This window comes from Mus caroli, chromosome 16 (assembly GCF_900094665.2).
Source record: "Mus caroli chromosome 16, CAROLI_EIJ_v1.1, whole genome shotgun sequence".
Lineage (NCBI taxonomy): Eukaryota > Metazoa > Chordata > Mammalia > Rodentia > Muridae > Mus > Mus caroli.
Window position 1 is genome coordinate 55,682,263 of NC_034585.1, and position 18,563 is coordinate 55,700,825.

The following is an 18,563-nucleotide window of genomic DNA, read 5'->3' on the forward strand; positions in this document are numbered from 1 at the left end:
TCTCTCTCTCTCTCTGAAAGAATCAATCTTTCAAGTCTGTGAAACTTCAAAGTAACGAACACTTGTTAAAGATGCCCCTCCTTTTTAAATTCTTAGCATTCCAGACCCCAAGCAAAGGTCCAGCGGTACACTCCAAACCTTTTCTTACAATCAAATGTTCTTCATCATTTGTAACAGCTGATAAACGACTCTTCACTACGATACACAGTCATCATTTAGCACAGTTCTTTTATTTTAATGCAAAATTTTTACTGATTATTTTATTTATTTACATTTCAAATGTTATCACTCTTCCTAGTTAAACTGCCTATCCCTTACCCCCATCTCCCCTGCCTCTATGAGGGTGCTCCCCCACCCAGCCACCCACTCCCACCTCAGCACCTTTAGCACTGTTCTTAAAGAAATACTGCAAACAATTACATACGTGCCATGTAATTGTCATTCCCTTCCCTGCTGGGCTCTAGAAGGTAAGCATACTTTCAGGTGAGTAATTAAGCAGGCTGTAGTTCATTCCATCTGACAGGGTTAGAATTGCAAGCGCAGGTGAGAACCAGCTGCTGCTGAGTAAGCGGAGGTGGGATTATCACGGTCCATGGCTCTGAGAGCGTCCTGTCTGAAGAGTAGGTTGTGTGCCTAAGCCTGTTTAATGGTAATCAGTTTCTTTGTTTGTTTGTTCTCCTAGGGTGGTACTATAGACTTTTCATCAACTTTGTGCTACGGAGGCATGTTTTCTTCTTTGTCCTGCAGACCTATTTTCCAGCCATGTTGATGGTGATGCTTTCCTGGGTCTCTTTCTGGATTGACCGGAGAGCTGTTCCTGCAAGAGTTTCCCTAGGTAAATAAAACTTTCCATTGGTTATAAAAATTATAACCCAAGGGGAAAGCCAAAGAGGTAAATAAATACGGGTACTGCATGGAGAGTCGTGGATTCGTCAGGATGCGGCTGTGTGTTCAGGCCAAGGTGTTTAGCTTTAGCTGACTCCAGGGATAAGTTGTGATTGGGCTCTTTCTTTGGTCACTGGGTGTTTGGGGGTGAAGGTGTTGCTGACTCATCAGGAGCTAGGTGAGAGGAAGAAAAGATGGTATGGTTATGAAACAAAAATTAACCCACTTAAATTCATTTTGCCACGAAAGCAATCCCATGTCCCTTACCCAAGATGATTTGACTTTTCAAGACCAACCTTTTGTAGCATAGAAGGAAACAATTCACTTCCTTAAAGCAATTCACACTGCACTCTTGGTCTCTTAATAAATTCCAGGGCAAAGCATGCAAAATTTGGGAAGATGGATACTGATCAAAAATTAGAACTTAACCCAAAGGTCAGAGTGAGATTCAAGGAGAGTAAAATTTCCAGGGACACAAGGTGCCTGCCTCATTAAGTCACCACACAGGGATGATTGCCTAATCCATCTAGCATGTTACAAGCCATTGTCATATACTCTGATTTATGGGAACCATTTCAGAACCACTTGGTGGTCACTGAGTCCTTGTAAAGTGGAATGTGCCAAGTTAAGCACTTGGAAGAAGACATGTTAGTTAATAAGAACCCAGGAGCTAATGCCACCTGCCTTCTTGACTGGTTTAGACAATACTGGTTTCCTGTATTTTTTTTTTCTTTTCTTTTCCTTTTCTTTTTTTTTTTTTTTTAACCTGTAGAGCTCTGTCTTGAGAGAAGATTTTAATACTTGCTTCACAATCACTGTAATCGTTGTAACTATAATAAAATTCATCCCAGAAAAGATCATTTTTGAAGTTAATGTTCACAAATTTTATGCATACTTCAAAAGATCACTTGAAGACATAAATTATTAATATTAATAATGTGTTCACCTCTTTCCTCTATAAGAGCCACAGTCTGCAAGTATATCAGACTTGAGTATCTTCAAGGAAAAATATCATCTGAATGAGTAATTAAATTATTTTGACTGTGCCTTCATATCAGAACATCTGTGTCCTGATCCCAGTACTAACAGGGCAAGCACAGACCCAAATGAGAGTCAGAGGGCACATGCAAGCATCCAAGAGAGACTGAGAAAGGCATTCTGTCTCAAGGCACATTAGCATGACTTCTAACCATATCCCTCAAGTTGACTACCCTGCACTTACATGGTGAAGATGGCAGCAGCAAGAGCTACTAGGCTGAAGTGAAGTATGAATGCAGAAATATGATGCTAAAGCCTCTTTGAAATTCTACCCTCCTATATCTGTGTTCATCGCCGAGAGATAGGAAAGTTTTACTTATTCATATAAATTAGCATTCAAACCAGAGCAACCTCTCTCCCATGCTTCCTGCCACAGCCACCGTTCTCCTATAACACTGCTGGGGCTTTTGCTTTCTACTACCCTCAAACCCTGCCTTTGTTTCTTGTCTTCCCAAATGCAGTGCTGTTTGGTTCCTAGAAGGCACGGAGTGGTATTTCAAAACATGGTTATAATGGTTATGGGTCAAATTAGGTAATTAACATTGCCACCTCATCATTACTTAGTGTTTGGTGCTTTTGAACTCCTAGTAATGGACAAGCTGTATTGTAAGTTATTGTAAACTGTAGTTCCCATTGTGGCAGACAACCCACTCTGCTTGGGACTGTATACACACTACTAGCCTCTCTCTATCTCCACATGCCCTTAGCCTTCCCACCCTCTTGTAATTAGTATGATGCATACTGCTAACATTAAAAGTAACTTCAACACTTGAGGGAATATGTGGGACTTTTCTCTGTTCTGACTTACTTCATTTAACATAATGTCTTCCAGTTCCATCCATTTGCTAGAAACGATGGGCTATCACTTTTTAGACCAATAGTACTTCGTTCTGTATATGGGAGATTTTCATTCATATATCTATCTTTTCATTTTTATAGCATTTGTTGATGGTACAAACTTCATTATGACACAAAAGTGTCATAATGGGCTTCATTATGACACTTTTATTGTGTACATTTGATCATCTTTCATCCCCTATTACCATATTTTCCTCCCCACTCCACATTGTTTCCCTTCCTTTGCCCCCAGTTCTCCTTCTTCTTTTATGTATTATCTCTATAGTTTTGGTTTTCCTATAATTGTTATTGTTACATGCATACTCACATAGATATATAAATGTACATTTGGTGTGACACTTTATACTAGACAACTACTTAGGGAACTCATCCCTAAGAAAGACTGATTCTCCCTCACTCAGTAAGCACTGACTCCCTGTAGTTTTTCATTCAAGGGTGGGGCCTTGTGAAATTTCCCCAATCCCTATTGGTAACTGGTGTTATCATTGTTCTCATGTCAGTAGCCACATCATTCAGATGTAGTAGGCATAGATTTCCTGTCCTATATAGAAAACACAATCCTGCAGCAGACATCCTGGTCCTCTGATTCCTAGAATTTTCCCTTTCTCTTCATGATTCCTGAGAGTTAGGGATAGGGGTTGTACCACAAAAAGAAACTTCAACCAGTATAACTTCTAACTAAATTCTTATACCTACAGGTAAATGTAAATCCTTACACCTACAGATAAATGTAGCCCTTGTCCATGTTTCTATTGATAAGGACTTAGACTGAGCATTGCAGATCTTTAGTTATTTTGAATAATATATTAATTAACATCCATGTGCAGTTTTCTCACTGATATGTTAATATCATTTCTTTCTGACATATATCCAGATGTGGGGTAGCTAGATCATATAATAAATCTATTTTTAGCATCTTGAGGAGCTTCCATACTGTTTTTCCATAAACCTGTTAGTGTCTTTGTGTATGTGAATGTGTGTCTCTGTCTGTCTCTATCTCTCTGTCTCTCCGTCTGTCTCTCTTGGTGTGTATGTGTGTGTGAGCACACACATGCACATCCTTGTTGGCCATTTTAACTAGGATAAAATGACAACTCATTGTAGTTGGACTTGAATTTCTAATGTGTACGAAGAATTTGAACATTTCTTCACAATGTGTACAAAAATGAATTTCTTCATTTGAGAAGTATGGACTCGTATTCTCTGCTCACTAATAATTAGCTTACTTATTTTGTTAAGTTTTTAGTGTACACTATGTACTTTGGTTATAATGCCTTTGTCATTATAGATAGTCTAGTCATTATGTTCATTTCTTTTACTGTGCAGAACTTCTTAGTTTAACTTACCTACTTTTCCCCTATGCTTTGGGAATGTCATCCAAAAATGTATCACCTGTACCAATGTTTTGAAGTTGTGTCCCTATATTTTCTTCCAGTACTTTAGAATTTTAGGTGTTATATTCAGACAAGAGATCCTATGGGTTTCTACAGAGTTTGTAATAAATTTTCACTGAAAGTAGTGAGACGTATGGTCTCATTAAATAGCTCAGGATGTGATTATTTCTAGAAGGTTAGTTATAGTGTAGAATCTGATACTGCCTGCTAGATGAGAAACCACTGGTCTGTTTTGTACTGTGAACAGATCTTTCACCCACAGGCTTAGATACTTGAAAAGCATTGGCTTCCAGAGTAACCTCCAGATCTCTCAAAGATTCCTGCCATTTATTGTATAACATCAGAAAAAAATGATATTGCCATTAATTCCTCATAAAAATTGAGGAATAGGAGGTTCACAGTGACATATGCAAGTCTAGCAGCATTGTAGGGCAGACTTGAAAGTGAGAGTCCCATGATTAGCAATCAACAGCCTTGTTCTTTCACTTGATGTGATAGAGTGAGTCGCCCAGGTTTAAGAAAAGCAGTACCAAATACGATTCCAATTGGGATGATTGTTTTGCCTTGTTCTTTCACGGAGAAATGGCATTTCACTGAAAAGAAGGAGGGTAGGAAATGGTTGACAGCTTACAGTGAATGTGCAAAGCCCTGTGTTTGATTAGCAGTACCACAAATAATAAACCAATGGATGATCGAGTTGACGCCTACTTCTTGCTTGACTCCTATAAGTGATGGTGTTCCTCAGAATAACTTTTGTTGTTTGGTTTGTAAAAATACTGCATAAACTTCACATTCCACCATAGAAAATGATTTTGCATTTGTGCACACATGCAAAAGAAATTCATGCAATCAGCACAGAAATTACCAGTCTCTAATGACAATCACTGGACTCTGGTATTCCTATGAATAGAAATTGCTGCTTCTGGCCACTGAGTGGTGATATATAGTTCATGTCTTTTCCTTGTGTGCTCCGTATTATCCTAGCTATGCCTATAAGAAAACGTTCTTATAGGAAAAAATGCCTTCTTACTTGAAGGCAAATGAAGAGCACCACCACCCTCAGGAAAACTATTTATAGCACTTCACTGAAGGGTTAACAAAGTTCCAACAAGTGATATCTATGAGCCTACTGCTGTCTTCATGGTTCATGAACTACTGATCCATCATACCTGGCCAAAGATGGCCAATAAAATGTAGACACAATGAATCCTCCCCAGACTGCCCTTAATTCACCCACGCATGTGCTTAAAAGTTAATACGGTGAAACTGTGAGGGCTCAGGGGAGCTGAGTCAAATGGCCTGGCTAAATATTTTCTCATAACATCTTTCTAACTATGCATACTGATATCAGTAGGTGGCAATGTAATTTTCTAACGCAATATATGACCTTTCCTTGACTAAATGGTCAGTTCATGTGATTCAAACCCTCTTTATTGGGGTGTTCAGTTTAATGAATCTGCAAGGAATACCATTTGTCAAGATTAATGTGTTTCCAAGGGATGGCTCAGGACATAATAGGTATGTTTAATGTGGCTCTAATCGTCCCAGTTTCTACTTTTAGTGCTCTAAGAATTTATGCCAGTTATCTCATCATTTACTCCTCCATCCAACAATTCCTCCTCCCCACTCTCTCATTAATTTTCTCATTAGTATTATTGCTGATTTTATGCAATGAAAATATGTACTGCTGGTGATTAAAATAAAGAAAGAACTGGTAAATTGGTTGGGCTAAACGTCCTTTTAAGCGAACATGATTGATACTTAATTCCTCCCTGGCAAACATAGATACTGTGGTTCATTTTCACTAATCCAAATAGTCAGTGGTTCTGGTGTAAACTCATAATTCGTCTACACTTATAACTTTTCTAAGCCATTATTTTAACCACTAAGTCTAAATTACTATCTATTGAAAAACATGAAAGTTCTATGTTCAGTGACGTATAAAATGAAGGAAAGATATTTTTAAAAAATTAACTACTGATTGAAGGTACTCTATAGGAATGTGAGTTCGGGGTTCCCTCAGTTCCTAGAAGGATGGATTAAAACCTCTGGCACGTTGAAAGTACAACGTACCTTCTAAACTTTTAACATACCCTCATAGTACTTTGTAGCATCTTGCCTTAGAGACCAACAATATGTGATTGATAAGGGTATAAACAAAGGGTATTGCCTTCTAGGTCTAAAATGAGAGACAGTAGTTATGCAATAAAAATCACAGGTTTAGGAAGAAATCTGGATCATGTTTCTGACAAAATGTGGGCCAATCACTCAGCTATATACTGTGTGTTTTGGAGCCAAACATGAAAACAGTATATAGCTGTATACAGGCTATTTGCTGTTCTTTGTATTTATTTATTTATTTATTTATTTATTTTTATTGTTATTGCCTGGAGACCTGAAATTGAATGAGACAGTTCCTTTGCTTAATGTTAAGAGCTAGAATAGAGTTTATAAGTCAAATCAGTGTTGAGATGAGATTCTGGACTCCCCACCCCCACCACTGTGGTAACTATCAAGCTACTGGGCTGTAATGTGCTTTGCTATACAAATGAAAACTTCATTTGAGATTGAGTGGCTCTGTAGAATTGCTATTGTATTTGACACAGGGCTCCCTTGCAGGAGCACTTCACACAATCCTGTAGAGAAGATAAAGGCCTCTTGGTGAAAGTATCTCTCAGTTAAGAGTAAATCACAGTCCTCTTCCTGCTGTTGGAGACTCCCCACAATTCATAAACTCACTGAGAATTTCATTTGTACTTCCCTGGTGTGAAGTTAACAAATAAAAGCAGCACAGCCGGCGTGCATTTCAAATATTTACAGTACTGTTCCTTCTCTCCAGACAGCACTCTAGCAACATTCTTCTGAGAAATTAGTGTAGAGATCAAATAGCTCTCGTAGCTGTAGGTGTTTCATGAAAATCTGAGTCAGTTTTCCCTGCCCATCGTCTTCTGGAGTTGGAACTCCCAACTCTTCACCTAGAGTGCTCATACAGGAGAACAAAGAGAGAAAAGATAGAAGAGAAAGATGTACATGCATGTGTGTGTATACACACACACACACGTATGTGGCAGGGGGAAGAGGAAGAGGGGAGGGAGAGGGAGAGGGAAAGGAGGATGAAGAGGAGGGCTTCTAAATTCCAGAGAAGGGGAAGGAAGGGAAAGGAATAGTGACAGAGGAGGGGAGGAGAGAAACGGCAAGTGATGACTGGCATTCACCAGTTGCTTAGACACAGCCTCCAACACTAGTTCACTATACACTGACTGAGTTGAAGCGTAGTTTCATATATGGCAGTTCAAAGAGAATAATGATGGCTCTTTAGAATTCTTGATGAAAAAAAAATGTGGGTAATAGTAGTCTTCACTACTACTTAATAATAACCAAGACAAAGATGAAGCCCCTTTGCTGCATGAAAGAGTAAAGGTAGATAAAGTCAACTTCTTTTTTTTTCCCCCTCTCTCTTTGAATTTTTTGAGACAGGGTTTCTCTGTGTAGCCCTGGCTGTCCTGGAACTCACTCTGTAGACCAGCCTGGCCTTGAACTCAGAAATCTGCCTGCCTCTAGCTTCGCAAGTGCTGGGATTAAAGGCGCGCGCCACCACCGCCCAGCTCAACTTTTTTTTTTTTTTTTTTTTTTTTTTTTTGCTTTCCGAGACAGGGTTTCTCTGTGTAGCCTTGGCTGTCCTGGAACTCAGAACTCACTTTGTAGACCAGGCTGGCCTCGAACTCAGAAATCTGCCTGCCTCTGCCTCCCGAGTGCTGGGATTAAAGGCTCAACTTTTTACAAACAAGAGTTATTAAATCATTTAGAGATGGTTACTGAAAATGGGCTTGTCATTTCTTTCCAAGAACTCTTTATTTTGGCCACGTGTTTACCTTACGAGGATGATCAGAAGTTGTCCATTGAAGGAGAGGCTTCAAACGTGTTAGATTTGGGGTGTTTAGATAGATGGATGTAAGATGTGAGCCGTGGGCAACAGCAAGACACGGAGATGGAGAAGGAAATCCAATGACATCCTTCCGATGTCCAGAACTAGCATGCAAACATTCACTCCATCTTGGAGACAGTAAATTGATCTTGTTCTTAAGAGAAACATGGTGATGATCCAGGAATTGGAATGCTGTGGGCTGAGTTTGTCATTCGTTCTTCTTGAACTGCAGGGATCACGACGGTGCTCACCATGTCCACAGTCGTCACCGGTGTGAGTGCCTCCATGCCCCAGGTGTCCTATGTCAAGGCGGTGGATGTGTACATGTGGGTCAGCTCCCTCTTTGTGTTTCTGTCCGTCATTGAGTATGCAGCAGTGAATTACCTCACCACAGTGGAGGAGTGGAAACAACTCAATAGGAGGGGAAAGGTACAGCTTCGCATTGAATGTCAACTCCTTTCCAAAAGTGCTGGGCTTGGTGTCTTTTCCTGTTGCTGTGATAAAACACCCTGACAAAACCAACTTCCAGGGAAGAGGGTTTAGTTTGGCAGGGACACCATCCATCACCGTGGGGGAAGTCAAGGCAGCAAGAGATTGAAGGGTCTGTTCATATTCCAACCACCACCAGGAAGCAGAGAACAATCAATGCAAGCTGCTGCCTCTTTCTTGCTTATACAGTGTAGGCTCCTAGCCAAGGAATGGTGCCACCCACAGTGGGACTGGCTTCCCACCTCAAACAACACAATTAAGAGAGCTACCTACTGATAGACCCAGGGGCCCATCTGGCAAGTGATTCTCAATTCTGTCAAAAACGACAATTAGCAGTAAACATCCCAGGGCAAAGACTAACTTCTTTAGCAAGCTTCTTAAAGTTTATCAAAGTCTTGCATTAAATTCAAATGCCTTGGCCAGGGTCAAGTCAGCAGGATTGTGAGACTGTAATGGGGAACTTTAATCTTAGCTGGATGCTAGCTGCTTTCCTCAGCATCCTCATTCACTCTCCCTGAGGGCTCTTGTGCATAAAGGATTTTTCTCAGTATGGATTGGATCCCTGACTCTGCACCATTCAGAGAAGAAGGTGTTGTACAAACTACCTCTTTTCTAATTGTTGATGGTGGTGGTGATGGTCATGATGGTAGTGGTGGTGATAGCTAGAAAGTTTTGAGCGTTCATTTGCTAATGGCATTGTGCCAACACCTAAAATATTTTGGTGATTTGATTTTCATGCTAACCCCAAGAGGTCTGTCTGTGTTTTCTCGCCTTCATTTTACAAAGGAAAAGAAAAGTGCTGCCAAAGTCACAGAGCTAAAGGGCTCAGAATTAGCTTTTGTGTCTATGACTGTTAAAGGCTCTGCTCTCAACCAACAATGATATGGTCTTTTTTTCTTTCTTTGTCACTTAGAAGAATACTAGAATGAAATGAGGGGTTCTTCTCTCCATAATATCCTTGCAGTGAGGTACCTTCTGCACTGTAAAATTGATCAGTTATATGGGGGTGCGGGGGGGCGGGGAGCTTAGACATTTGTTTTAAGGACTTTTCTTTTAAAGGAATATCTGTATGTTCTGAAGCATGTACCACATGTGTGCAATGTCCACAGAGACCAGAAGAGGGCATTAAATCCCTTGGAAATGAGGTTCAGACTCCAGTGTAATCTACCATGTGGGTACTGGAAACAGAAGCCAGGTCCTGTGCAAGAGCAGTCAATGTTTTTAACTGCTGAGCTATGTCACCAGCCCTAAGGTTTGCAGATTGTCATATAACTATTTGTGCATACTCAACATTGTTTGAGATTTTAATTTTTTTCTTTTTCATTTCTTATGGGTTATTTTATTTATTTACATTTCAAATGTTATCCCCTTCCCAGTTTTCCCTCCACAAGCCCCCTAATCCCCTCCTCACTCCACCTGCCTCTATGAGGGTGCCCCCCCCACTCCTGCCTCACTGTCCTAGCGTTCCCCTTTCTTGGGACATCAAGCATCCACAGGACCAAGAGCTTCATCTCCCAGTGATGACAGATAAGGCCGTCCTCTGCTACATATCCAGCTGGAGCCATGGGTACCCCCTGTGTACCCTTTGGTTGGTGGTCTAGTCTCTGGGAGCTTTGGAGGGTCTGGTTAGTTGATATTGTTGTTCTTCCGATGAGGTTGCAAACCCCTTCAGCTCCTTGCCCAAACTTCCTTCAGTCATTGCCCTAACTTCCCTATTGGGATACCCATGCTCAGTTCACTGTTTGGCTGTGTACATCTCCATCTGTATTGGTCTGGCTCTGGCAGAGCCTCTCAGGGGACAGCTTTATCTCATCATCATCCACTGAGACTTCACCTCAGGTCCCCCATTTAAGCTGTGCAAAGACAACCTTCTCTGCTTTAGAGGAGAAGCAAGATTTTAATGAAATCGAATAATTTGACAAGTGATGCATAGAATTCAGGCCTCTGAGAATAATAATTTCAGTCACTCCTTTTACATCCTTTGAGTCAAAGCCCTAAAGTACCTGACTTTGTTTTGTTCCATGCGCTTTTGTTTTTCTGGTTAACTGCACGAGGCCTTAGCATGCAAATGTGCATCCTGAGGAGGATGCAGGTGTGACACCACCAGGAGCTTTCAGTTGCAGATGATACCAGGGTGCATGCACATTACCAGTGTTCTTGTGCGAGCCTAACTCTGCAGAACTGAGGTAGAACCTGAGAGGCTACAGAGTTGACAAGCTCTAGGCAATGCTAAAGTCACTGGTCCATACCAACACTGGGGAAATTTGAATAATCTACAGCATGAAAGACAAATGGGGGAAAATGTGCACAAAGGGAAAGATTTTCTTGTTTAGTTTTTTTCTAATGCAGTGAGTGAGTGGCTAATGCAAGGACCAGACACTGAAGTAAATGGGGATCACTTGTCTATTACTTAGACTCTGAAATATACCTTCCTGCTCTTGCTTTCCACACGATGTTTATACAACATGGATCTTTTATTTTATTTCTTATTTTAATTTTATTTTTAATTTTTATTTAATCTTTTTTTACAGTCTAGTTTTAACCCCCTCCCAGTCCACCTCTAACTGTTCCACATCCCATACCTCCTCCTCCCATCTCCACAAGGATGTTCCCCATCCCTCCAACCCTACCCCACGAGATCACCCCACTCCCTAGGGCCCTAAGTCTCCTGAGGGTTAGGTGTGTCTTCTATGAGTCCAAACCAGGCAGTCCTCTGCTGTATATGTGTTGGGGGCCTCATATCAGCTGGTATATGCTGCCTGGTTGGTGGCCCAGTGTCTGAGGGATCTCAGGGACCCAGGTTAGTTGAAGCTGTTGGTCCTCCTACAGGGTTGCCCTCCTCCTCAGCTTCTTCCAGCCTTTCCCCGAATCTTTTACTGTTACTTCAATTTGTTCTTTGACAATTTTCTTCATGGATATTATACATACCGAATACTTTCACCCCAGACCCTCTCCTATCTTCTTAGTCCCACCCTACCCCCCTCATATCTCTCCTTTCTCCCTCTCCTCTACAAATCTTTTCTTGACACCCATATCTGTTCATTTTGTTTTCTCCCATTTAGTTTAGCAAGGGCTGTCTATACGAAGCTATCTTTTGGAGCTTCATGGGCTCAGCAATGGATATACAACTAAAGACAAGGAGTTTCCCTTTTCCTGAATCTATTAATAATCAGTAGTTCAGTTGTAATGGGTAGATTCCCCATGAGTTCCTCTTTCAACCATGACTAGTTATGAACAGGGCCAGTTTGCTGTGAGCCCAGTGACAGTACCCACAGTAGGTCAGCGTTCATGATTGCATTTGTTCTACAGAATCCAGAGGGTGGCGTTTTTCAGGCATTCACCACCCCTCCCAGCTCTTCTCTCATTTCTATTCCCTCTTCTACAGTGTCCCCTGAGTGCTTTAGGAGATAATATTAATGTCTGAGCCTTCAGTCATCACTTACTCTTAGCACCTTGAGTAGCCAGACATCTGGATTCACTGCAAGAAGAGAATTGTCTGATTGAGCTAAGAGTAGCGTTTGCCTGTGTGTATAAACACAGGTATTCAGAAGGCAGTTTGATGCTGTGTTAATTTAGTTAAACAGTAGTAGTACATTCCCTCTCTTGAACCCATCACTTCTCCAGAAATGCGTTGTTAACATACTACAATATCACATATGGATTTCCTCCCGTGGAATGAGCATTAAAACCAAACATAAGGTGATTTGTTACCTCCAATAGTTACCCTATTGTACGGGTGGTTATATCTTTCCTATCAGACTGGCTTTGTGGTTTGCAGGTTTCACGGTTGGGTAAGAGAGTAGAACCATTTCTCCCCCTCTAGCCTGCAGAGCACATTTCAGTACTTTGAATGCTAAACAACAGCCAGGAAGTTTTCAGCTCAGTGTCAGCTTATTTTCTTTATATCTGTTGTGGTGTGCTCAGTAATAGGATCTTACACTCTAATTGCTGTAAGGAACCAAGAGGGCTGCCAAGAACTTGTGTAGTTTGAGTGCCCTCAGGGATCTCCATGAACAATTCCTATAAATGTATCCCAAGTCTGTTACTGGGAATGTGTTTAGTCAACCCACTGTGTCTATGACAATTGCCTGTCTGTGCATGATAACTTCTTCTTCTGTCGTCTCTGTTTTTCATTTGGGTTACAAGTAGTACGCTTTCATATGGCTTTTTTTTTAAAACACATCCTTTATTAGGCTAATTTTCTCTGCCCTCCCATCTTACCATGACATTCACTACATGACTCCCATCTTAAACCTGCTTTCATGCCCAGTGTTTCCCCCTCTGCCTTTTGCTTTTGCTATCCCTTTCATTTAGAGCAAGCCAGCCTAACAACATCCCTTTCCTTCTCCTGGCTTCCCAAGGCACTCCAACTTAAACAAACAGAACTAAAGAGGTAAAACTAAGATCTGTACACGGAAGGGAAAGGGAAGCACTTGTACTTTTGGGTCTGGATTATGTTGCCTGGCCCAGTTCCATCTATTGAACTGAAAAGGTATATAGGCAGGTATCTCTACAGTTTGCTAGAACATCCTTTGGAGTTATACCTAGAAGTAGTACAGCTGGTTCCTATGGTAATTGTAATTCTACTCCCCCCCACACACTTTTTTTTTAACTTCTTGAGAAACCTCCAGATAGATTTCCACAGTGACTTCAATCACTTATACTTCCACCAACAGTGTAAAATAATTAACTCCTTTTTCTTCACAACATTTGTATTTACAATGATAGCCGTTGTAACTAAGATGAAACAAAATTGTAAAATAATCTAAATCTATATTTTTTGTGTGATAGTTAAGATGCTGGACACTTTTTGAAGTGACTCCTTAACATTTATATTTCTTCTTTTGTAGAACTCTCTTTACTATTATAGCCATTTTTAATTAGATTATTTGATTAATTAGTGTTTAAATTAATTAATTTGTTGTGGTTTGAATAGGTTTGCTCCCCCAACCCCAACACCATAGACTGTTGTGTTTGGATGCTTGGCCCACGAGTAATGGCATTACTAGAAGGTGTGGTCTTGTTGGAGTAGGTGTGGCCTTGTTGGAGGGCTTGTGTCACTATCCAGGTAGACTTCAAGGTCTTGTAGGCTTAAGCACACTGCCATGCTTTCAGTCAGGATGATAAAGGACTAAATCTCTGAAACTGTAAGCCAGCCCCAATTAAATTTTGTCCTGATTCATTAACTGCCTTGGCTAAGACATCTCTTCACAGCAATGAAACCCTAACTAAAACAGTGTTTTCTTAGGGTTTTGCTTTGTTTTTATTTCTTTGTATATTCTAGAATGAATATACAAACATGTCTAGAATATCAGGCCTTAAGTTTAGGTCCTTGATCCATTTGGAATTGTTTTGTGTAGGGTAGGAGATACAGATGTAGTTTCATTCTTGTACATGTTGGTTCCAAGGTTTCCCAGTACTGTTTCTTAAAAACGCTTTTCTCTACTTTTTGACAACTTTGTCAAAGGCCAGGCAGCTGTAGTTATGGAGTTATATTTGGATTCTCTATTATATCCCACTCATCTATGTTATCTTTGGTTCCACAAGCATGGTATTTTTATTACTATGCCTCTATAGTATAACTTGAAATCAAATATGGTGTTACTTCCTATAATACTCATTTTGTTCAGGATTGTTTTGGCAGTTTGATCTTTTGTGCTTTTATATAAATCTTAAGGGTTTTTTTTTCTTCTATGTCTATGAGAAATGACCTTGAAACTTAATTTGATTGTGGTGGTTTGAATAGGAATAGCTCCCATAGCATCATGCATTTGAATGTTTGAATGTGTGGTCTTGTTGGAATAGGTGTGACCTTGTTGGAAGAAGTGTGTCACTGTGGGGGTGAGCTCTGAGGTCTCCTGTGCTCACTCAAGTCATGCCCAGTGTGGCACATAGCCTCTACTGCTGCCTGTGGATCAAGATGTAGAACTTTCAGTACCTTCTTGAGAATTATGTCTGCCTGCATATCTTCATGTCTCCCACTATGGGAATAAGGAACTAAATATATGAAACTGTAAGCCAAACCCAGGTAAATGTTTTCCTTTATAAGAGTAGCTATGGTTATAGTGTCTCTTCACAGCAATAAAACCCTAACTAAGACATTAACACTGGGAGGTAGAGGCAGGCAGATTTCTGAGTTCGAGGCCAGCCTGGTCTACAAAGTGAGTTCCTGTATAGCCAGGGCTATACAGAGAAACCGTGTCTTGAAAAAACCAAACACCAAAAACCAAAACCAAAACCAAAAACCAAAAACCAAAAACCAACCCCCCCCAAAAAAAACCCAAAAAACCAAAACCCAAAACCCAAAACCCAAAAACCAAGAACCAAGAACCAAAAGCCAAAAACAACCAAAAAACAAACAAACAAAACAAAACAAAACAAAACAAAACAAAAAAAAAGACATTAACATCACCTTGAATCTGTAGATTGGCTTTAGTTGGAGGCCATTATTATAATATCCATATCTCATGAGCGTGGGGTATCTTTTCCATCTTCTAATGCTATCTTCAATTCCTTTCTTCTAGTTTTTTGTTTTATTGGAATATAGATTTTTAATGTGTGTCTTTATGATTTTCTAAATTTTGTCCTCTGATGCCTTCCTTTCATCTTTAGTTTTATTCATTTGTGCCTTCTCTCCTTCTTTTGCTTGATTTGGCAAAGTGTTTGTAAGTCTTGTTTATCTTTTCAGAAAATCAGTTCTTTGTGTCATTGATTCTTCATATTAGTATATTTTATTTAATTCTGTCTTGTTGTTAGTTTTTTATTTTATTTTTTTCCTTGAATTTAAGGCTTTAAGGTACATCATTAAGTTAGTTCTTTCAAATCCTATTCATTTATGTCAGCACTTAGGGATATAAATGTTACTCAGGACTGCCTTCGTTGTATCCCATAGATTTGGATATTTTGTGTTCATTTTCATTTGAATCTAGAATTTCTTTTAAATGTTCCTTATTAGTTCCTTCAGTGACTCATTTATAAATAGTATGTTGTATAATTTCTCTGAGTTTATGTGTTTTCTGTATTTTCTTTTGATGATGATATTTAACTTTGTTCCACTGTGATAAGATAGAATGAAGGATTTTTCAAATTTTCTATATAGTCAAGATTTGTAGTGGTAGCTATTTTTGGCTGTCAATTTGACTACATCTGGAATTAACTAAAACCCAAGCATCTGTGGGTACAGCTGTGAGGGATCTTTTTTTCTTGATTAAATAAGTTGAAGTGAGAAGATCCACTTTTAATCCAGACCTTTTGAGGCCAGGAGGATCTACCTTTAATCTGAGCCATACATTCTGGCAGCAGTCGATAGAAAAGACACATGAAGGAAGGAAACGTTTGCTTTGTGTCTGCTGGCTCTCACACCTCTAGTGAGTTCATTTGTTCACTGGCATGAAAGCCTACTTCTTTGAGAATCTGATGTATACTGAAGACCAGCTCAGACATCCAGCTTTGTGGGCTGAACAACTACTGATTTCTTGAACCATCTATGGGTAGACAGCATTGTTGGATTAGCTGGATCATAGCCATTCTAATAAATTCCCTTCATATATATGTATATATGTGTACATATACATAAACATGTATATGAAGGGAATTTATATATTTGTGTATATATGTGTATTTATACATATGCATGTGGATAGTAGATAGATAAATAAATAGATAGATAGATAGATAGATAGATAGATAGATAGATAGATAGATAAAATTATTCTCTAAGTTCTGTTTTCCTGGAGAATTCTGACTAACACACTAGCTTTATGATTTCATATGTGGTCTATTTGGAAGAAAGTTTCATGGGCTACAAAAAAATAATGCATGTTCTTTAGGTGGAAAGTTGTAGATATTTGCTAGGTTCGTTTGATTTGCTGTTTCTTCTCACTCCAATGTTTCTCTGTAGTTTTTTTTTTTTTTTAATTTCAGGTTTTGTTGTATCTCAATGGTCTATCTGTTGGTGATGGTCATGTATGGGAATTCTTCACTTTTATGAAGCTAGGATTAATCTGAGGCTTTATAACAAGTAGTAGTAATTTATGCAATTTGATGCATCTGTGCTTCATGTGCATCTATTTAGAATTACAGTATTCTGTTCATGGAGTGTTCCCTTACAGAGGATGATAAGACTTTACCACTTCTTATTAGTTTAGTTTTAAAGTTTCCTACCATCATGACCTCTTCTACCACCACCACCAATCCCACTGTATAAACAGCAAACCCACTATCATCACATATGCACACACACACACACACACACACACACACACACACACACACACACACCATAGCCAGCCACCAAAGGCCAAAAACAGAGAAAACATTACAAATAGTAATTTTTTAAAACTTTCCTTAGTGTTAAACTAAGCCCAGAAAGGAAATAGGAGGTTTTCCCTAATTCCAGAGTCCAGAACCCAGTTAGCTCTGTCTCTAGACAAAACATGTCTTAGTTGAGTGCCTATTTGGGCTCAGGACTAGAGTAGAAATTATTGATATTATATTTGTTTAACATTTAATTGTATGATGCCTAGATAACTCATAGAATTAAATATAAACCACCTTATAAATCAGGCTCCCTAAGACAATGTTTTCTGCTTCTTATTAAAATTATTTTTAAGTCAGGTGCCAGAAGCAAAACCAGAATTCTTTATAACAAGAAAGACAAGCTAAACGTTTATGGAAACTGTTTAATATCTGACTTACGTTTTTCTATAGTTCCTCTTTATAAAATCGTCTTTGTGCCTTACTAAAGAAAAGTCTTTTTGACAGATATCTGGGATGTACACTATTGATGCTGTTCAAGCCATGGCCTTCGATGGTTGCTACCATGACAGCGAGAGTGATGTAGACCAAACTTCCTTCTCTCTACACTCAGAAGAGGATTCCATGAGAACGAAGTTCACAGGAAGCCCCTGTGCAGAGTCATCTCAGATAAAAAGAAAATCCCTGGGAGGAAACGTTGGTAGAACCATCCTGGAAAACAACCACGTCATTGATACCTATTCTAGAATTGTATTCCCCATCGTTTATATAATATTTAATTTGTTTTACTGGGGTATATATGTGTGAAGAGGACTTCTCTGCTTGTTGACTTTTTCCTTTCTTTGCAGTACTCAGGGTGTTGCACGTGCTAAATAAGTATTTTACCAACCCCAGACTGAAGAGGAATGTTTTATGTAAACTTCCATTTGAGTCAGGTGGTATTTATTTATTCCCTGGATATGAGTTGGACAGTTAAACTGGGGTAGAGCTAGTCATGTCTCTTAGCCTCAGAAAGATGTAAAAGATGACTGATTAACATTTATTTCAATGTTCAGAGCCTTGGGGAAATTTGGCTTTATAAATAAGCATCATAAGCATGTGTATTATAAGGGAAATTTTTCCATCGGGAATAAATATTTTGCAACTATTTCATCTTAACACACTTTTGTAAAATTGATCTTTTTAAACTAGGGAATATAGCTGGACTATGGCAGTTATTCAAGGATTACTGATTTCTTAGTGTCTGCCAAATGACAAATAACATTGTCCTAAGAGAGCGCTTCCATCTTCAAGTGATTATGTTACACACAATTGAGAATCCTGTGAACAGCCCCCCTTCTTCTATTTCCAGTCACATTTTCTATATATTAAATTTCATATATTATGGAGTCCAAAAAGGGAAAAATTAAACTTCACTCAGTCTTCATTTATTAAATTCACCTTCCGTCATCCCTAACAGTAATTAGGATTTTTCATAATTTCATTTATGTTTGTATTCATTACTTCTCTATAATGGTGATGTAAGACAATGACCAAAGCAACTTTTAGAAGAAAGAGTTATTTGGTCCCACAGTTCCAGAGGGATAAGTGACCAAGATGGCAAAGAATCATGACAGCAGAGAAAAGCACCGGGGTAGCTAGGGCGCAGGGTCGGCTGACACTCGCCAGCTACCCACAACACCCACCACAGGATCTTAAGACTTCTGGTGAGTGGAACA

At 39.4% G+C, this 18,563-nt stretch overlaps 1 protein-coding gene across 1 annotated transcript in view; it reads left to right on the forward strand.

Moving 5' to 3' along the window:
• Nucleotides 1-17,863, forward strand: part of Gabrr3 (gamma-aminobutyric acid type A receptor rho3 subunit) — a 52,412-nt gene extending 34,549 nt beyond the window's left edge. The window contains exons 7-9 of the mRNA XM_021185329.1: nucleotides 683-835; nucleotides 8,333-8,529; nucleotides 17,353-17,863. Coding sequence (XP_021040988.1) covers nucleotides 683-835; nucleotides 8,333-8,529; nucleotides 17,353-17,652 — 650 coding nt within the window. The 3' untranslated portion in view covers nucleotides 17,653-17,863. The remainder of the gene's footprint in view (nucleotides 1-682; nucleotides 836-8,332; nucleotides 8,530-17,352) is intronic.
• Nucleotides 17,864-18,563: the final 700 nt, after the last annotated feature.